We start from the raw sequence: 22,435 nt of genomic DNA on the forward strand, positions 1-22,435 counted from the left end.
CTTTCAGTCCTCTTTTCCTGCTTTTGTCTCTCTCGAGTTGGATTATTTCTTTAATGGTTTTCTGTCTCCTTTTGTTTGCAGAGGATCGTGGTTGGGACGCCTCTCCGTCGGTGGGCCCAAAAAGAAAATGGAAAAACAGATATACAAACAAGTGTACTGGTCTTTGCCCTCGTTATTATTAAAGGGGTAGGGAGTGAAGTGAGTATCCCCTTCCAAAAAGGATCCTTATCTCAGAATGAAAAGGGTTTTTTTGTGAGAAGGTGTGTGTTCGGGTGAACAGTCGACACTCGGCTTTCAACCGGGAAGCGTCTGTAAGCATCCACTGTTTTCCCGAGCTTCCTGCCTCGTGCAGCCCGTTCCGTGCGTGGTGAGTATCTTTAGGCGAGCAAGTGATTTTAACCCAAACCAAACAAAAATATGAATACTAATAAACCCAAGGTTAGTGGTACCTGGCGAGATTCCACAAGCAGGCGACGTGGCCGGCTCTGGTATTTGTCTGACCGCTGGTGGTCGCAGGCTCAGTCCGTGAGGGTCGGGTTGACGTCTCAGTCACCCTTGTCTCCCTGGGTATTGCGCTCCCGTTCCTCTCCTTTTTCTCTCGTTCGGCAATCTCCTTCACCATCTCCTTCTCCGCACAGAACGCCAACGCTTCTGTGCTCCTCTCGCTTTCTTTTACTTCCGGGTTGATGTCAGCTGACATCCCATCTGCGCTCTGTAAGGCACCATCGGGGTACCGTTCTTTGTCCTCTGGGGCACTGGTCTGGAGCGGGGCAATGTCGACCCTGCTACAAAAGTCCTGTGATCTTCAATAAGTTCTTGAAAAAGCATCTGCAGACTTTGAAGCTACAGCATAATTCAGTCCAGGTCCAATACATTGATGACCCATTGGTGGAATCCGTGTCAGAATAGACATGAAAGGATGACACCATTGCCTTGTTAAACCATTTGGCTACAAAATGTACATAAAGGGGGTCATTTTGACCCCAGCGGGAGGCGATAATGTCACGTTAGTACCACCAATAGACTCACATTATGACCATGGCAGTCCTGCGATAGTAATACCGGCGATACCGCCAGGCTGCGCTGCCCTGGGGATTATGAGTCCTCATCCTCCAGCCTGAAAGGCTGGCTCTATGGGTGACTCTGGGGGGCCCTGGGGGCCCCGGCAGTGCCTATGCACTTGGCATGGCCACTGCAGGGGCCCCCATGCACAACCCTATTGCGCATTTCACTGCCCGAATTAGGGGCGGTGGAGTGCGTGATGGGTGCTGCTGCACCCGACGCACCTCAACTTTGCAGCCGGCTCCATCACGAGCTGGCTTCAATGTTGTGGTGACTTTTCCGCTGGGCCAGTAGACGGAAACCCTGTTTCCGTCTGCTGGCCCAGTGGAAATGTCATAATGTGGTGCCAAACATACTGCCAGGACTGGCGGTAAATTGGCGCCCAAGGCTTCGGCGGTCTTTTCAAAAGACCGCCAAAGTCGTAATGAGGGCCAAAGTGTCCCCTAGTAACCTGTAATATTGTCAATAAGAAGTCCTGTCTTATGGTACATCACATTGAGAATGGAGTAAGTAAGGTGTCACAGGAGAGAATTTCTGCCCTTTTGAAAATAAATCCTCCAGCTTTGCAGAGAATCGGGAAATTTCTGTGAATGGTGGGCGACTGTCCTCAGTGTACAACCAACTTCTCCCTAGTGGGAAAACCTCTAGACAGGTTGACGCGCGTGGATGTGTCCGATCCGATGCCATGGGAAAACGAAAGCATGAATGCCGTCCAAACAGTTAAAAGAAAGTCTTTTTGGTGCCCTAGCCCTTGGAATGCCAGATTACAGTAAAGAGTCTGTACTATTTTTCAGTGAGAGGGTGAGCTGTGTTCTCTCAATGTTTACACAAACATAGGGTGATTCTCAAGGACTATGGACCTGCAGCCTACTTTTCAACTACCCTTGGCCCTGAAGCCTCAGGACTGCCCAGATGCCTTAAAGCTGTCACAGCATTAGGTGTTGGCATCAAGCAGAGTGAGAATATAGTAATGAGCTATCCTCTTATAGTGATGGTTCCTCATTCTTTAGAGGTACTTCTCACTCGCACAGAGACCCAACACCTGACCAGCAGCAGATTAACAAAATATGAGTAGGTCATGCTGACAGATGACAATATAACGCTAGCATGCTGCTTCAGTTTAAATCCTGTCATGCTGTTGCCATTGACTGAAAGTAAGGTTGAGAGAGGGGAGGATAAATCTGACTGTCTCAGTGTGACTGAACTATGCACCAAGCCAATACCTGACATTGAATATGAAACCCTTGCAGAGCCTGATTATGTATTGTTTGTGGATAGTTCATGCCTGAGAGATGGAACGGGACGTTCGAGAGCTGCTTATGCTGTTTGCACCCTAGACAGTATGGTGGAAGCCTCCTAGCTCTGTGATGTAGCTACTACTACACAATTGGCTGAATTGGTCATTCTTATTAGAGCTTAATGTGTCTCAGCCCAATTGAAGGTTACTATTTTTACAGATAGTCAGTATGACTTTGGTGTTGCTCATGACCTCTGATAGGGGTGGTCGCAAAGAGGGTTTATGACATCTTCTGGATCCTCCTTCCAAAATCGCAATTATGTGATGGAACTATTGGAGGAAAAGCAGATGCCTCTGGTAATTGCTGTGGTTAAACGAACAGCACACAGGAGTGGCAACAGTTATGTAACAGCTGTAAGCCACTATGTAGGTAAAGTTGCCTTGTATTGTGCTGTGGCTCCTATGCATTTATTGGGGAATATACAAATTAACCAGAGAATAAGACCAATTTCAATTTGTTGTTGATTGGGGCTGATTTGTGGTAAGAAGTCAAGAGAATGCCCATGTCTAATGGGTTGCAATATGTCCTGTTTGTGGTGCGTATCTTCTGTTGGGTATAAGCCTAACCCCCACTAGAAAGAATGACAGTCTCACTGTGGCCAAGTGTTTACTACAGGGATTGATTCCCAACTTTGGATTTTCAGTTTATCTTGAGTCAGACCGTGGAACACATTTTACTAATGAGATTCTAAGAATGCTGTACGTAGCTTTGCAGATTGAACAATGTCTGCACTGTAGTTACCACCATGAAGCATTTGGCATCATCTAACAAGTGAATGGGACTCTGAAGTTCTGCCTGGCTAAAGTGTGTGCTTCTACCTCTCTTAAGTGGCTGGATGCTTTGCCTTTGGTATTTATGAGTGTCAGAGGTACCCCGTTCTGTGAACCTCACAAGATCCTCATGGGGAAGGCCATGATGTTGCCTACTGTGCCTGCTAATCTGCTAATGGCTTATGAACATTTCCAATGATGTGGTTATTGATTACTGCAAAGGACTGGATGATGTGATGCACTTTGTCTCTCACCAGGTCGAAGGTGTAACTGCCCGTTTGAATCAGGAGCAGTGCCATGACCTTAGTCTCAGAGACTGGGTCCTGGTGAAGAGACACATCAGAAAGCCATGTTTGAGCCCATTGGTGTGGCCTTTTTAGGTTATTCTAGTCACCAACACAGCCACCAAATGTGGTGGACTGCCTAGCTGGGTGTATGCCTCCCATACACAGCAAGTGAGAGGACCTGAGGAAGAGGTGGTAACATCAACCACAGAATTGCAGAGTCAGATTGCTAATTACCTAGAAGGAGCAAGGGGGTTGAAAGGACCACCCAGGCAACTCAGAGTCAACCGGTGATTCAAATTTCAGAAGTGACACAGAGTTAAGTTGAGACGAGTCCTGAGACAGTGGTAAGTGAGCCTGGAGAAGCCACAGTGAACCAGCATAATGGTCACCTGAAACCTTTGAACCTGGAGAAGGACAAATAATGTGATTAGGTTGATCCCAGAAGGGAGGATTGTGCAAGAAGATGTGAGAGACTGAGACCAAGTTTATCCGTGGCGCGCATCCCACCAACTGTCACTGAGGAGACAGAACTGAGCGGATTATGTGATAGCGGACATGAACAGCCAGCAGTTAGGAGATCAAAGAGACAGAGGGTGCCCAATCGAAGGCACTCAGCTCCAGAGTGGGCATATTTTGTTGACAATGATCTTGACCCAATTACCTATGAACATGATGATCAATAGACAGTGCCTGCAGCCCACCGTAAATAAAAACTACCACAGTGGAAGTTTAAATTTCTTTAGGTTGCTGATTCTAGCCATTGTAACCTAACTTTAACTGAACTGTAACAATGAACTGATTTCTGTCACCTATGAACTTTTTTGAATTCTAAAGATACCCTAGTGCAAAGGATCCTGAAGAAGAGTATGGTTGCCAATTTAGATGAATTTGGAGTAGGGATGGCTCATGAAGAAAATAGTGCATAACACAGTTGTGTAACAACAAACACAGTTTTGCTTCTTTGTACAAATAGAAGTAATTTGCAGTAATCATCAGCTTGCTTGCATCTGTTCATCTCTTTTAAGGCCTGACAATATAGAAACAATTGTAATCCTGTCAAAGAACCAACGTAGTCCTGTTAAGATTAACCCCACATTCATTCCTACTACATCGCACAAAGTAGAACAATATGACTTTGATTTTAGAGATTTGCATAAGGATGCCTCAGAGGGAGAATTCTCTTCAAATGTCTTTTCAAATAGTTGCTTGGTTATTCACACTTAATGCCAGTAAAAAAGTGTTATGTCTGCACTCAATCACCCTCATCTGTAGAAGAAGGTATGACCTACCACCACATCCCTCTAACTCATGGCATCTCGTATAATTCTTAGTTTACTGTATCATCAAGATTATTTTGAATATTAGCTTTTAAATTATGATTTGGTCCTGTCAGAAATGCCTCTGTACAAACATTTGAATCCTCAACCTAATGCAAAAGAGATAGATTCTGTGTGACATTTCTTTACATCCTAGGAGAAAGTTAACACTACCTATGTCTCTAGGCAGAACCTGGCTTATTTGTTACACCCCATTGAAAATAAATTTATTGATGATTTGCAAGACAAGAGAGCAGTTATTGAGGAAAGGACCAAGGCGTGAAGAGATATTGGGAAAGATAAATGAGGAAAGGAGGAGCCTAGGAATAGAGATTTGGGAACACATCCTAAGCTGACTTTCGGCTGGAAACTGAAAGGAAAGTTTTGGTTTGCGAAGCGAGAGGAGAACATTCCAAATTTTAAAAAATGTGGGATTGAGTGATTGTCATCATCTGTTTGAGGTTCTCTGCTACACAGATCAGATATTTGCTGGGAAATATTCTATTATTATGAGAGTTTAGTAAGTGTGCGGAATGAATGCTTGTTATAAACTTCCTGTGAATTCGATGGATAGCTTCTACCTAGCATTAGTGTTTCCTAAGATCTATCATGTAGAAATTTTGGATAGTCCAGTACTTGAATTTCCTTCTAGGCCTAAGTGTACAGGTAGTGCTTCACAAAGAGTGGAAGATATTTCTGGTGTTATGATACTCTCTGTGGATGTTGTGTTAAATGACTTAAAAAGATTAGTAAGCTTTCAACGTTAGTGGATAAGCTTCCAACTAGTACAGCTAGAACTTTGCTAGCTATTGATACTGAGCTAATAGCTATTAAATCTATGGTCTTGCAAAACTGACTTCCTATAGATATTTTACTAGCAAAAGTGGGAAAATTCTGTCAGATGCTAAACGTTCAGAAAAGCTGCATTTACATCCAGGACAAGAATAAGGAGATTTGAAAAATATGTGAAAAATATTACAGGAGTGTCAACAGAACTGAAGCAAGTAGAAGCTACAGGTGCCACTGAGGCAAGTTAAAAATTGTTTTCTGTGGTAGGCAATTACATTAGTAGTACTGGTAGTGGATGTTTAAGTGCTATATTCAGACTTTTTTTGATTGTTGGTGTTTGTTGAATTTATTTGATATGGTGAGAGGATGTGATATATGAGGACCTAGAGGATGACAGTTGAGGAAAGTTTTACTAAGTGGAAGTGGGAAGAAGCTGAATTGGAGGATGAACAGTGTAGAATTTATGATGAGATGAAGACGTTGGAAAATGCTAAATGTGAAGAACAAAAGACAACACGTTTTGAAACCGGTCTCAGAAATGTTGATTGTTTTGTGTGATGGCTATTCTAGGCATCGGGGGGACTGAAGCAGCATCATGTAGTGCTCCATTTACATTTATACATTAATCATACTCATTTTACGATAATGCTACTAACCTTTGTGCACTGTATTAATCAACTTGATAGTAGGTGACTGCACTTACCTATAGTGAGTCACATATCAACACAATTATTATTAATGTATTCCCTCATGCTAACGATATCCGGTTGGCTGGCATCTTTCTCTTCTCAAAATTTTGACATGACTTGCGACTAGATCTCAGCCACTATGATTATTTCTTCGTAAATTGCCTTCCAAGTTTCATGATCTTTTCTCCTTGCAGGTGCGTTATCAAGGAGTGCTTGTTAGTTAGATTGGATGTTTGTTTACTGTTGGGAACTGTTAGATTACACAGTTTAATTGAAACTTGCCATGGACATGTAGTACGTGGGAATGGGGAGAGTCTCCTGAACCAGGCAAACTATACTGTTGCTAAATTCAAGTCCGTATCACAGGATATTTCTTTGTTCTATGCTGGAAACTTGGGGAGTCTACCTACTCACAGACATGACCTAATTGGACAGCCCAGTGGGAGTTGGTGGGACGAAACTTTCAGAGCCTTCTAGTGAGTATAAATTGTCTGTTTCATAGAATAGTTTAGCAGATCCTGTCCTTACTTCACTGAGAAAAGAGCTTTCTTGAACTCTGCTAATTCTCCTTGCCTAGGGTGTTGAACTTCATGCTTGAGCACCCGTGTCTTGCCCCTGAACCTTAATTAGTTTTTTCTGATGTGCACTCCTTCCACTTTGAACTTCTCTATTGTCACTTTTGATACCTTATTTAGAATTCCTTTATTAAACCAATTTATATCCTGTTCGGTGCTCTCTATTTTGTCATATTTTGTATCTTTTTCTTTATAATATACACATTTATATTACATAATTATATTGATATACAAGTTTTTTGCATTAAATAAACTACTAAATGATTGCCTTGTAACTTTACTTAATTTAATAATAAACCTCCATGGCTTGGATACTATCCTCTCTGTCATTTTTGTGGAGCCACATTGGTTTCAATGTAATTGAAATGTGTTACTGAAGCTAACTCCTTTCATACGCTTGCAGTCAACAGTCAAAGGTCCATACAACCAGTGTAAGATCCTATACGATGACTATACGAAATATTTCAGTACAAAGAGATCTGTTTGATCAATATTTACCCTAAGAGTGCAGACCTCACCAACTCGACAACAATGATATTGCAAAGTCTAAAGCAACAGACGTTCATCCAAAGCTGTGATTCGCTGTGATGTGAATGCTCCTTATTTAGTTTTGTGACATAGCTAAAAATCCTTCAGGCCTTGTGAAGAATTACATTTAGAAAATACTTGGCATAGGCAAATTTTACAGAAATTACATTAATCCATTCTCCACATGTTGAAGCGTAACTGTATAATATATTATTTTGGGATGAATGTATTTAAAGAATAAAATAAAAGTTTACAGGGACGTTATAGTTAGGAAACAGAACTTAAAAAATCATAGAAATTAACTTGAAAAAACAAAGGCCACATGGACATTATAGTTAGGGCCTTAATTTACGCACACAAAACCACAGAAATTCAGCATTTATAGTTATTTCATGTAACTATAACTTGTACCCTAAGGTAACTATAGCTCACGCCCTTGTCATGCACTGCTTATTGCTCCAGATATTACAGCACTCATGACTATTTTTATAACATCATTAAAAATAAAAATGAAAAATTAGCAGTCAAATTATTGAAGAAAAAACTGTGTATGGCAGGGACGCGAGTTTTATAGTTACCTCATAGCTAGTCCGGCGGCCAACCCTCCTGCATGTAACCAAACCCAAGCTGCGCATGGCCGGTGTTTTTTTTTCAAAGTTTTTCTCTGGATCTGCGGATCCACCTCATAGGTCAGCAGATCAGCTGATTGGATGAAAAACAAAATTGGGCAATTATTTGTCCACAAGGGGTTTTGGACCCCTCTATGTGTCCTATACAGTCAGGATACCTGTATCCTGAACCCTTAAGTGTTTTTGCACTCTTCTTTTCCCACCCCCCAGCAGATGCGACAAACAAAGGGGCGGGTGCAACCTTTCTCTCCTGTTGCAACCAGCCAGTCAAGGCCTTACTTGGTAACCGCAGATCCCTAGATATCTATATTTTTTAAACTCTAATATCTCAGAAACAACTGAACAGACTTATTCCAAATCTCTTAAAGCATGTTTTCTGGACCAAGCGTTAGCTTTCTGCCAAATTTGGGGTAATTCCGTAGAGCTGTTTGGAATGCATGGGAGACGCATTTTGGAACCTCCTCTTTTTTTTTTGCCCCACTTGACGGATCATCCCAAAACTTTAACACAGCAGTTGAACTGACTGAAGTATAACTTTTGATTTGTGGAGCGGCGCTAACGTTATTGGCAATACAAAAAACGCTCTTCCTATGGAAACTAGGTCCTAACTGTAACTACCCACTGGAGACCTTAGTAGGTAGTTACAGTTAGGTAATAACTTTGACACAAAAAATACAGGTCATCCACCGCAGGCCCTTCCTGGAAAGTGTCAAGTGATGGGTGAGAAAAAAGGGTGACACCAAAACGTAAAATCCCCATGTATTTTCTATAGACTAATTTAGACACGGCTACAGCAAAAACTGCTGAATGGAATTACACCAAATTCGTCAAGAAGGTAGATAGATCTTGGTTCACAGATTGTGATTTTTGTGATTTGGTGCAAATCCGTTAAGTCGTTTGTGAGAAATTAAGGGTTAAATATAATTGAATATTTGGACGGTTGGCATTTGACATGTGCTATAGAAGAATCATCAGAGAAACAGTAAAAAAGTGAATAAAGAACCCTAATGAAGTCCCATCTGGGGGGTTGAAACGCGTTGCTGGGCTGATGCTGAATGATCATTAATGGAATAATGACACAATTTTGGATTGAAGCACAGTATCATGGCTCCTTCTTCAATGGACGTTTAAGAAAGACTGTATTTTTAAACGATAGGAATTATGAGAAATGTCCTGGTATTACTAGATTTTTTGAACACTCAAGGACATTTCTTTGGGATACCTTAGCACTCCCTATTATGTATGGATGTAGGTAGTGAGTTTATGGTTTCCGAGCAATAGGACCATTTTGAGGTGGAGTGCTGTATCCTCACACTCTAAGCACTAACACTTGTGTAGTTGACCAATATTGCTCTTCCACAGGAGATGGGGCCAGATGTAGGAAGCAGTTTGCACGTTGCTGTGAGAAAATAGCCTCTTTCTAGCCTTGTTACCCCCACTTTTGGCCTCTTTCTGAGTATATGTCAGGGTGTTTTCACTGTCTCAATGGGATCCTGCTAGAGAGGGCCCAGTGCTCATAGTGAAAACCCTATGTTTTCAGTATGTTTGTTATGTGTCACTGGGACCCTGCTAGCCAGGACCCCAGTGCTCATAAGTTTGTGGCCTATATGTATGTGTTCCTTGTGTGATGCCTAACTGTCGCACTGAGGCTCTGCTAACCAGAACCTCAGTGGTCATGCTCTCTCTGTATACCAAAATTGTCACTAACAGGCTAGTGACCAATTTTACCAATTCACATTGGCATACTGGAACACCCTTATAATTCCCTAGTATATGGTACTGAGGTACCCAGGGCATTGGGGTTCCAGGAGATCCCTATGGGCTGCAGCATTTCTTTTGCCACCCATAGGGAACTCATACAATTCTTACACAGGCCTGCCACTGCAGCCTAAGTGAAAAAACGTCCACGTTATTTCACAGCCATTTACCACTGCACTTAAGTAACTTATAAGTCACCTATATGTCTAACCTTTACCTGGTAAAGGTTGGGTGCTAAGTCACTTAGTGTGTGGGCACCCTGGCACTAGCCAAGGTGCCTCCACATCGTTCAGGGCAAATTCCCCGGACTTTGTGAGTGCGGGGACACCATTTCACACGTGCACTATACATAGGTCACTACCTATGTATGGCGTCACAATGGTAACTCCGAACATGGCCATGTAACATGTCAAAGATCATGGAATTGTCACCCCAATGCCATTCTGGCATTGGGGAGACAATTCCATGATCCCCCGAGTCTCTAGCACAGAACCGGGTACTGCCAAACTACCTTTCCCGGGGTTTCACTGCAGCTGCTGCTGCTGCCAACCCCTCAGACAGGTTTCTGCCCTCCTGGGGTCCAGCCAGGCCTGGCCCAGGAAGGCAGAACAAAGGACTTCCTCAGAGAGAGGGTGTTACACCCTCTCCCTTTGGAAAAAGGTGTCAGGGCTGGGGAGGAGTAGCCTCCCCCAGCCTCTGGAAATGCTTTGATGGGCACAGATGGTGCCCATCTCTGCATAAGCCAGTCTACACCGGTTCAGGAATCCCCCAGCCCTGCTCTGGTGCGAAACTGGACAAAGGAAAGGGGAGTGACCACTCCCCTGACCTGCACCTCCCAGGGGAGGTGCCCAGAGCTCCTCCAATGTGCTCCAGACCTCTGCCATCTTGGAAACAGAGGTGCTGCTGGCACACTGGACTGCTCTGAGTGGCCAGTGCCAGCAGGTGACGTCAGAGGCTCCTTCTGATAGGCTCTTACCTGTGTTGCTAGCCTATCCTCCTTCCTAGGTAGCCAAACCTCCTTTTCTGGCTATTTAGGGTCTCTGCTTTGGGGAATTCTTTAGATAGCGAATGCAAGAGCTCATCAGAGTTCCTCTGCATCTCTCTCCTCACCTTCTGCCAAAGGATCGACCGCTGACTGCTCAGGACGCCTGCAAAACCGCAACAAAGTAGCAAAGACGACTACTGCAACCTTGTATCACTGATCCTGCTGCTTTCTCGCCTGTTTCCTGGTGGTGCATGCTCTGGGGGTAGCCTGCCTCCTTCTTGCACCAGGAGCTCTGAAGAAATCTCCAGTGGGACGACAGAATCCTCCCCCTGCAACCGCAGGCAGTAAAAGACTGCATCACCAGTCCTCTGGGTTCCCTCTCAGCATGACGAGCGTGGTCCCTGGAAATCAGCAACTCTGTCCAAGTGACTCCCACAGCCCAGTGACTCTTCAGTCCAAGTTTGGTGGAGGTAAGTCCTTGCCGCCCCACGCTAGACTGCATTGCTGGGTACCGCGTGATTTGCAGCTGCTCCGGCTTCTGTGCACTCTTCCAGGATTTCCTTCGTGCACAGCCAAGCCTGGGTCCCCGACACTCTAACCTGCAGTGCACAACCTCCCGAGTTGTTGTCGTGGGACTCCCTTTTGTGTCTTCGGGTGAGCTCCGGTTCACTCCTCTTCCAAGTGCCTGTTCCGGTACTTCTGTGGGTGCTGCCTGCTTCTGTGAGGGCTCCCTGACTTGCTGGACGCCCCCTCTGTCTCCTCATCCAAGTGGCGACATCCTGGTCCCTCCTGGGCCACAGCAGCATCCAAAAACCCTAACCGCGACCCTTGCAGCTAGCAAGGCTTGTTTGCGGTCTTTCTGTGTGGGAACACCTCTGCAAGCTTCTTCACGACGTGAGACATCCATCCTCCAAAGGGGAAGTTTCTAGCCCTCTTCGTACTTGCAGAATCCACAGCTTCTACCATCCAGTGGCAGCTTCTTTGCACCCTCAGCTGGCATTTCCCAGGCATCTGCCCACTCTCGACTTTGTCGCGACTCTTGGACTTGGTCCCCTTGTTCCACAGGTACTCTCGTCTGGAAATCCACTTTGGTTGCTTTGCTGATGTTGGTCTTCCTTGCAGAATTCCCCTATCACGACTTCTGTGCTCTCTGGGGAATATAGGTGCCCTTTACACCTACTTTTCTGGGTCTTGGGGTGGGCTATTTTTCTAACCCTCACTGTTTTCTTAGAGCCCCAGTGACCTGCTACAAGCTCACATAGGTTTGGGGTCCATTCGTGGTTCGCATTCCACTTTGGAGTATATGGTTTGTGTTGCCCATATACCTATGTGCTCCTATTGCAATCTACTGTAACTTTACATTGTTCTATTACTTCCTTTTGCTATTACTGCATATTTTTGGTATTGTGTACATATATCTTGTGTATATTTGGCATCCTCATACTGAGGTTACTCACTGAGATTCTTCTGGCATATTGTCATAAAAATAAAGTACCTTTATTTTTAGTATATCTGTGTATTGTGTTTTCTTACGATATTGTGCATATGACACCAGTGGTATAGTAGGAGCTTTGCATGTCTCCTAGTTCAGCCTAAGCTGCTCTGCTATAGCTACCTTCTGTCAGCCTAAGTTGCTAGAAACACCTCTTCTACACTAATATGGGATAATTGGACCTGGTACAGAGTGTTAGTACCCCTTAGTACCCACTACAAGCCAGGCCCGCCTTCTACATTGGTTGTGCAGCGGTGGGATAAGTGCTTGCAACTACTTACCACTTTGTCATTGTGTACTTTTCATAAGAGAATAATATACAAAACAAGTTCAGTGTATGTACACCTAACCAAAAAGTTTTGCTTTTCTTCTCTTACACTATCTGCTAAGTGCTGAAAAGTACCTCTAAACTTTCAAAACGTTTCTAAAAAGTTGAAAAAGGTTTTTTCTGTTTCCTTAAAAAGTCCTAAAACTTTTTCTCTCTTTTATCTGTCCCTAAACCTTTTTCTATCATGTCTGATGTAGGAATTCCTCTTAATATGGCCAACACAGCTTATGACCACCTTAACTTTAAGAGCCTAAGGAGTCTCTGCATTGATAGAGGTTTAGTGGTAGGAAAGGATCCCTCTAGAGAATTATTGTCTAACATGCTTGTTGAAAATGATATGGCCTTAGCTGGCACTTCAATTGAGAAGTCAGGTGATATCTCACACTCTGACTCAGGGGAGCCCCCAGTAAGAGTGTTAGAGGGTGCCCTTCCTAACCTGCCCCTTAGCAGACCACCTAGCATAGCTGGTAGTAATGGAAGCTCCCATCACAGTAGGGATATTTTTGTTCCTGCAGGCCAGGTTGCTAGGGTGCCAACTGTTAGGGAGAGGTCTCCCTCTGTTCATTCACATCATTCTTCTGTGTCAAAGCATTCCCAACCCACCCACCCTGATGACAGAATGTTAGAAAGGGAACTCAATAAATTGAGAGTGGAAGAGTCCAGGCTGAAGCTTAAACAGCAACAGCTGGCTCTAGACAGGGAATCCCTAGACTTAGAAAAAGAGAGACAGAGGTTGGGGTTTGGACCCCATGGTGGCAGCAGCAGTATTCCTGATAGCAATCCTGTGAAAGAGCATGATTCTAGGAATCTGCATAAGATAGTTCCCCCCTACAAGGAGGGGGATGACATTAACAAGTGGTTTGCTGCACTTGAGAGGGCCTGTATGGTACAGGGGGTCCCTCAAAGGCAGTGGGCTGCTATCCTATGTCTATCTTTCAGTGGAAAGGGTAGGGATAGGCTCCTTACTGTGAAGGAAAGTGATGCCAATAATTTTACAGTTTTAAAGAATGCACTCTTGGATGGATTTGGCTTAACCACTGAACAATACAGGATTAAGTTCAGAGAAACCAGAAAAGAGTCTTCACAAGACTGGGTAGACGTTGTTGACCATTCAGTGAAGGCCTTAGAGGGGTGGTTACATGGCAGTAAAGTTTCTGACTATGAAAGCCTGTACAATCTAATCCTGAGAGAGCATATTCTGAATAACTGTGTGTCTGATTTGTTACATCAATATCTAGTGGACTCAGATCTGACCTCTCCCCAAGAATTGGGAAAGAAGGCAGACAAATGGGTCAGAACAAGAGTGAACAGAAAAGTTCATACAGGGGGTGACAAGGATGGCAAGAAGAAAGATGGTGAGAAATCTCAGGATAAGCATAGGGATAAGGGTAGTTTGGGTGGAGTTACTGGGCCTAAGCAGGTGGTAGTGTCACCTAGCTTACCTGTAGACTGTCTCTTAGGTAATGACCTAGAGGCCTCAGGTTGGGCTGAGGTAGAGTTTTATACCCATTCAGCCATGCTGGGTATCCTTGAGGAATTGTTCCCTCTCATTTCTACTGAAATGAAAAAGCAAAGGAGAGAAGAAGGCCTGAAAACTCAGGATCCCTCTCCAACATCAGTTAAAAAGGGTATCACAGTATCCCCTAACCTCCCTGCCATTCAGGATACCATTCTGTGGTGGGATAAACCTCTCCTGGGGTGGCACCTGTTCCAAGGGAATCATCAGCTGGCATAGCTGTACTACCTGAGGTGGAAGTACCTCTCTGTGGGATAACTAATATTGTTGAGAAAAAGAGCACCATTATAGTTAACATGGAGCATCCCTCCAACCCTCCCAGAGAAACTTTAGTGCAGAAACCCTGCACTGCCTCACAACACTTAGGACAGCAACTCTGCCCTAGTGTGGAGCTCATAGGACAGCATCCCTGCCCTGCTCCAACTCAAGAGAAACAGCATCCCTGTTCTCTCTTCCAGCCATATGGACAAAGTTTTTGCCCAGCTATGGCTTTACTGAGACAGCATCCCTGTCTGGCATTTTCATCACTGAAATAGGTCCAGTGGACAATTCCCACTGTTCTAAATTAAAACTTACTGATAGAAACTCTGAAAATATATCTTCACATTGTTGCTTAGCTAAAAAACTTCAAACAGGGTGGTTTACATCCCCTCAGGGAAGTAACCATATAGTGGATGATAAAGGGAGTAACCAGTCTATTGCAGAGCTACTCTCTACTTATCACCACTTAGACAATAAATTCTCAACTGGCCAAGGTTAGCCTTATTGTCCTTTGTTTGGGGGGGGGGGGGGTTGTGTGAGAAAGTAGCCTCTTTCTAGCCTTGTTACCCCTACTTTTGGCCTGGTTGTGAGTATATGTCAGGGTGTTTTCACTGTCTCACTGGGATCCTGCTAGCCAGGGCCCAGTGCTCATAGTGAAAACCCTATGTTTTCAGTATGTTTGTTATGTGTCACTGGGACCCTGCTAGCCAGGACCCCAGTGTCATAAGTTTGTGGCCTATATGTATGTGTTCCCTGTGTGATGCCTAACTGTCTCACTGAGGCTCTCCAACCAGAACCTCAGTGGTTATGCTCTCTCTGTATACCAAAATTGGCACTAACAGGCTAGTGACCAATTTTACCAATTCACATTGGCATACTGGAACACCGTTATAATTCCCTAGTATATGGTACTAAGGTACTCAGGGTATTGGGGTTCCAGGAGATCCCTATGGGCTGCAGCGTTTCTTTTGCCACCCATAGGGAGCTCTGACAATTCTTACACAGTCCTGCCACAGCAGCCTGAGTGAAATAACGTCCACGTTATTTCACAGCCATTTTACCACTGCACTTAAGTAACTTATAAGTCACCTATATGTCTAACCTTTACCTGGTAAAGGTTGGGTGCTAAGTTACTTAGTGTGTGGGCACCCTGGTACTAGCCAAGGTGCCCCCACATCGTTCAGGGCAAATTCCCCGGTCTTTGTGAGTGCGGGGACACCATTTCACGCGTGCACTATACATAGGTCACTACCTATGTATGGCGTCACAATGGTAACTCCGAACATGGCCATGTAACATGTCTAAGATCATGGAATTGTCACCCCAATGCCATTCTGGCATTGGGGAGACAATTCCATGATCCCCGAGTCTCTAGCACAGACCCGGGCACTGCCAAACTACCTTTCCCGGGGTTTCACTGCCGCTGCTGCCAACCCCTCAGACAGGTTTCTGCCCTCCTGGGGTCCAGCCAAGCCTGGCCCAGGAAGGCAGAACAAAGGACTTCATCAGAGAGAGGGTGTTACACCCTCTCCCTTAGGAAAAAGGTGTCAGGGCTGGGGAGGAGTAGCCTCCCCAGCCTCTGAAATGCTTTGATGGGCACAGATGGTGCCCATCTCTCCATAAGCCAGTCTACAGCGGCTCAGGGATCCCCCAGCCCTGCTCTGGTGCGAAACTGGACAAAGGAAAGGGGAGTGACCACTCCCCTGACCTGCACCTCCCAGGGGAGGTGCCCAGAGCTCCTCCAGTGTGCTCCAGACCTCTGCCATCTTGGAAACAGAGGTGCTACTGGCAGACTGGACTGCTCTGAGTGGCCAGTGCCAGCAGGTGACGTCAGAGACTCCTTCTGATAGGCTCTTACCTGTGTTGCTAGCCTATCCTCCTTCCTAGGTAGCCAAACCTCCTTTTCTGGCTATTTAGGGTCTCTGCTTTGGGGAATTCTTTAGATAACGAATGCAAGAGCTCATCAGAGTTCCTCTGCATCTCTCTCTTCACCTTCTGCCAAAGGATCGACCGCTGACTGCTCAGGACGCCTGCAAAACCGCAACAAAGTAGCAAAGACGACTACTGCAACCTTGTATCGCTGATCCTGCCGCTTTCTCGCCTGTTTCCTGGTGGTGCATGCTCTGGGGGTAGCCTGCCTCCTTCCAGCACAATGGAGCTCTGAAGAAATCTCCCGTGGGACGACGGAATCCTCCCCCTGCAACTGCAGGCAACAAAAGACAGCATCACCGGTCCTCTGGGTCACCTCTCAGCACGACGAGCGTGGTCCCTGGAACTCAGCAACTCTGTCCAAGTGACTCCCGCAGTCCAGTGACTCTTCAGTCCAAGTTTGGTGGAGGTAAGTCCTTGCCTCCCCACGCTAGACTGCATTGCTGGGTACCGCGTGATTTGCAGCTGCTCCGGCTCCTGTGCACTCTTCCAGGATTTCCTTCGTGCACAGCCAAGCCTGGGTCCCGACACTCTAACCTGCAGTGCACAACCTCCTGAGTTGTCCTCCGGTGTTGTGGGACTCCCTTTTGTGTCTTCAGGTGAGCTCCGCTTCACTCCTATTCCAAGTGCCTGTTCCGGTACTTCTGCGGGTGCTGCCTGCTTCTGTGAGGGCTCCCTGACTTGCTGGGTACCCCCTCTGTCTTCTCATCCAAGTGGCGACATCCTGGTCCCTCCTGGGCCACAGCAGCATCCAAAAACCCTAACCGCGACCCTTGCAGCTAGCAAGGCTTGTTTGCAGTCTTTCTGCGTGGGAACACCTCTGCAAGCTTCTTCACGACGTGGGACATCCATCCTCCAAAGGGGAAGTTTCTAGCCCTCTTCGTTCTTGCAGAATCCACAGCTTCTACCATCCTGTGGCAGCTTCTTTGCACCCTCAGCTGGCATTTCCTGGGCATCTGCCCACTCTCGACTTTGTCGCGACTCTTGGACTTGGTCCCCTTGTTCCACAGGTACTCTCGTCCGGAAATCCACTTTGGTTGCTTTGCTGGTGTTGGTCTTCCTTGCAGAATTCCCCTATCACGACTTCTGTGCTCTCTGGGGAATATAGGTACCCTTTACACCTACTTTTCAGGGTCTTGGGGTGGGCTATTTTTCTAACCCTCATTGTTTTCTTACAGCCCCAGCGACCCTCTACAAGCTCACATAGGTTTGGGGTCCATTCGTGGTTCGCATTCCACTTTGGAGTATATGGTTTTTGTTGCCCCTATACCTATGTGCTCCTATTGCAATCTACTGTAACTTTACATTGCTTGCATTACTTCCTTTTGATATTACTGCATATTTTTGGTATTGTGTACATATATCTTGTGTATATTTGGCATCCTCATACTGAGGGTACTCACTGATATACTTTTGGCATATTGTCATAAAAATAAAGTACCTTTATTTTTAGTATATCTGTGTATTGTGTTTTCTTATGATATTGTACATATGACACCAGTGGTATAGTAGGAGCTTTGCATGTCTTCTAGTTCAGCCTAAGCTGCTCTGCTATAGCTACCTTCTATCAGCCTAATCTGCTAGAAACACCTCTTCTACACTAATAAGGGATAACTGGACCTGGTACAGAGTGTAAGTACCCCTTGGTACCCACTACAAGCCAGGCCAGCCTCCTACAGTTGCAAACAGCGAATTTCGCTGTTTGCGATGTGCAAACTGCACTTTGCAATGCACAATGCACAAAACCCGTTTTGCGATTCGGTAACCTGGTTACCGAATCGCAAAATGGGTTTGCGAGTTACAATTAGGAAGGGGTGTCCCCTTCCTAATTGCGAGTCGCAGTGCAATGCAGGATTGCTTTGTGACCGCGAACGCGGTCGCAAACCAATCGGAGTTAGCACCCATTTCAAATGGGTGCTGGCCCATACGCAAAAGGGGAGGCGTCCCCATGGGACCCCTTCCCCTTTGTGAATGGCATTAAAAACATTTTTCCAGAGCAGGCAGTGGTCCATAGGACCACTGCCTGCTCTGAAAAAATGAAACGAAAATGTTTCATTTTTTAGTTTTGTAATGCATCTCGTTTTCCTTTAAGGAAAACGGGCTGCATTACAAAAAAAAAACTGCTTTATTTAAAAGCAGTCACAGACATGGTGGTCTGCTGTCTCCAGCAGGCCACCATCCCTGTGAGTGCTGCGAGTCTCAAGGGGGTCGCAAATTGGACCCACCTCATGAATATTCATGAGGTGGGCATTTACGAACCCCTTGCAAGTCGCAAACAGAGTCAGGGACACTGTTGTGCATAAGATTTTGCGAGTCGCAAATTGCGAGTCGCTCTGACTTGCAATTTGCGAGTCGCAAAACCCAGCTTACCGACATCTGGCCCACGGTGTTTGTCAGTGTACTATTTATGCTCATCGGCTTCGTAAGAGTTCGGCTTTGTAAGAGTTGTGAGTAGAGTACGGTTTCTTCCCACACCCTGCTATTCACACTCCTATCAGAAAGAGGGGCGTTAGCAGGGAGGAGAGTCCCTGGACAGAGCATACTATGCACACTTATCATCCAAGAGAGAGGTCTCTCTCTATATACCCTACTAGGCACACCCGTCATCTGAGACAGATCTGTGACAGAAGAGGCCAGCCCATGTACACAGACTAATATGCACACCAGTCATCAGAAAGAGATGTGTGACAAGAGAAGCTAATGCACGTGCACGCCCTACAATGCAAACCCATTATCTGAGACAGAGTTTTTACAGAAGGGGATAGCCCATGTATACACCCTATTATGCAGAGCCATCATCTGAGAAAGAGGTCTCACTGGAGAGGCCTGTCTCTCTCCATTCACCCTACTACGCACACCCGTCATCTGAGAGAGACGTCTGGAGGAGAGGCTAGTCCATATACACACACTACTATGCATACTCATTTTCTGAGAGAGAGGTCTGACAGGAGAGGCGAGTCCATGTACACACTCTAATACGCACACCCACGATCTGACAGACAGGACTGACACAGGAGATGAGTCCATATACACATTCCAAGATGCACACCTGTCATCTCAGAGAGATGTCTGAGCAGAGAGGCCAGTCTTCTCTCTTCCCACAACCTACAACGTACACCCGTCATCTGAGAGAGAAGTCTGGACGATGAGGGTAGTCCATGTTCACTCCCTACTAAGCACAGTCATCTTCTGAGAGAGGGGTCTGACAAGAGAAGTCAGACGATATACGCATTCTAATGAGCACACCGGTCATCTGAGAGAGATGACTCAGCAGAGAGAGCAGTCTCTCTTAGCACACCCTACTACGTATACCTATTATCTTAGAGAGGTTTTGGAAGGAGAGGCCACTCCATGTACACACTTTACTACACAGTCCTGCCATCTGAAAGAGAGGTCTGAGAGGAAAGGGTAGTCCTTCTTAACTCACTATTGAGCACACCCATCATCTGAGAGAGATGTGTTAGTAAAGAGATCAGTTTTTACCACACACCCTACTACACACACCTGTCCAATGAGGAAGAGGTCTCAGTGGAGAGATCAGTCTCTCTCCACACACCCTACTACGCACACCTGTCAACTGACAGAGAGGAATCAGTGGAGAGGGCAGTCCCTCAACAAACACTAATATGCACACCTGTAATCCGGGAAAGAGGTATTTGTGGAGAGACCAGTCTCTGTCCACATCCTACTACACACATCTGTCATGAAAGAGATGGGTTTCAGTAGAGAAGTTACTCTGTCCTGTATACTACTATTTCCTTCAGTTTTGTTACTTTTGAGCATCTGATTGTAGTGAGGTTCTACAGCTCTCACGAGAAAATACCTTTTTTAGTTAACAATTTAGTGGTTCTCGTGTGAAAAATTGCACCTTCAAAATAGATTGCTGGTATCATTTATCCATATGAGAGTTTACAGAAACTGAGCAAATACACCTTCACTACTGGAATATTGAATATTAGTCAATACTCACATATATTTTACAAACATTTTTCAGAGTATAAACCAGACGCTGTTATGTTACAACACAAAATATTTGCAAAATATTATCTAAAGCACTACATGTATTAAAAAATAATTTTACCATATGTACACTGTACTCAGTGAGGGTTTCCCATACATCTGTGGCTGATTGTAAATATGAACTATAGTAATTGTAAAGTCATAGCAGTTTATTCAGCAATATGCAGGAAAAAGAAACCTGGATGATCAGTGATGTCACCAATGATGTAATTTGGGATGTCATCAGTGATGTCATAAATGACGTCATAGAACATGTCATGAGTCATGTCGTGTGAGGTCATAAACAGTGCATGGTGGGGGTCCAAGTTATAGTGCTGCTAACTTTAACTAGTGAATTTCTCAGTTTTTTCGGTTCAAAACATGAACGTTGTCACTGAGAAATACACCTAACTTTAAAGTTACTTTAACCTTGTTTTTTTTTCCAATTAATTTCTAAGGTTTAAAAAAAAAATCAAAAATAGAGAATTTTACTACACCTAACATTACTTTAACCTTTGTTTCTTCAGTGAATATATGTGTACACATACACACACACACATATATATATTTATTATAGTGAAATGTAAGATATACATACACTGCAGCAGTAAAATCAGTAAACATTGCCGCTCGAGGAATCCACATCCCGATGCATGATGTGACCGCAATCACCTAGAAAAAGGTTTGCAGGGAAAACTAGATTGATCAGTACATGCGTCATAAAGCTAAAAGAGAGGCACATATTTTCTTTTAATTCTCTAATTTATATGCACTTACCGGTGCTGCTGCATTGACCCAAACAAAGAGTGATCTTTTGGAGGAAGGGATTTTTTTATAGATATAATGAACTTCTTCCACAAATACTAAATTTGCAACTAGTGTCATTAGAGTCAAGATGGCAAACAAAAATATGCCTGTTAGGTCCAGATCTGAAAAGAATGAAAAAACATATATTTGTCAATGTTCACCAAAATAAGGTAAAATAGCACCAGAAAACCCCTGATTTTATGATACATTACAAAGCCACATTAAGCAAACAAATAATATCAAAAGTTCTCTTCTAATATTTATGATCATTACCTAGGCCCCTTAATCTTTTCTTTACTTTGCACAATGGCTAATCAGAAGCACAGATTGCACTGGCAATTGACAGAAGCATTTTGTTGTAAGAAAATGTTATTGTAGCGGTAATACAGCAACACATACAGTGCAGAAGAACCTCCATTTTAGGGGGCCCCTCAAATGTGTTCCAGTCCTATGCATTCTATTTAGCCATAAGCCCATGACCTTCTGTGAGATAGGGAAGTTTCATTTTGCATTATCATCCTGTTGTAGAGCCCTCGTGCTTCTGCAGTCAGGTAGTCAGTCAAAAAATGTATTTTATTTGGCAAAAGCCTTAAAAGAATAAAAACAATAAAATTACAATTACATATTACATTAGCACACAAAGTTCTTAGACCATTCTAATTCTTATAACCAACTCTAATTAAATAATTCATTTGATTAAAATTCAAGTTCTTACAATTCCTAAAAGTGCAGCGTGCCAACTTAAATTATCCCACATACAGTTCTGATTAGACTCTGGTCCTTGCGATCTCCTAAATGCAATTTCACAATTTAGAATGCTCCACGTTTTATTTCTTGCCTTGTTATGCGTAGCGAGGTTATCTGGAATACCATCAACCAATGCAATTTTAGAATAATCAGGCTCTTCTTTTCTTTTACTTCCTCCACAATTCAAGTTCTTATAGTTTCATAAAGTGCAACATGCCAACCAATTTTTCCCCTATACAGCTCTATAAGAGCTCCATTCCTTACTTTATCATAAAGTGCTTATTTTTTCAAATATAAAGTGCTCTCCATTTTATTTCTTGCCTTCACCTAGCATGGCAAATTTTCTAAAATACCGTCAGCCAATATAATAATAATCATCAATTATAGTATTTGAAACACTACATTTCGCATTGTATCCTACCTTCTATCATCCCCTATAAACTGAATATTTCCCTTCTTAAGTCATTTAGAAAAAGGCCCAATCCACAAGTTACATTAAAAAGTCTCATATCAAGAAGTAGCCTAAGTGCTTGGTCCCGATTAGTAATATTATATTACTTAAAAATTGGTTTTAAAAACTTCCTGCGCACTCCTAAAAAGCATTGACAATCCACAAGTAAGTGTTGCATTGTATATTTCTGTTGTAAGCCACATGTGCATAGACCCTTGC

The 22,435-nt window shown here is 44.2% G+C and overlaps 1 protein-coding gene across 2 annotated transcripts in view; it reads right to left on the minus strand.

The window, feature by feature from the left end:
* The window catches only part of LOC138250219 (organic solute transporter subunit alpha-like), a 531,589-nt gene that overhangs the window by 277,150 nt on the left and 232,004 nt on the right, over positions 1 to 22,435 (minus strand). For both annotated transcript variants that reach the window (XM_069204817.1, XM_069204816.1), the window contains 2 exons: positions 20,989 to 21,140; positions 20,810 to 20,883 (listed from right to left, as the gene is read on the minus strand). In XM_069204817.1, coding sequence (XP_069060918.1) covers positions 20,810 to 20,883; positions 20,989 to 21,140 — 226 coding nt within the window. The remainder of the gene's footprint in view (positions 1 to 20,809; positions 20,884 to 20,988; positions 21,141 to 22,435) is intronic.

Source organism: Pleurodeles waltl, chromosome 8 (genome assembly GCF_031143425.1).
Source record: "Pleurodeles waltl isolate 20211129_DDA chromosome 8, aPleWal1.hap1.20221129, whole genome shotgun sequence".
Lineage (NCBI taxonomy): Eukaryota > Metazoa > Chordata > Amphibia > Caudata > Salamandridae > Pleurodeles > Pleurodeles waltl.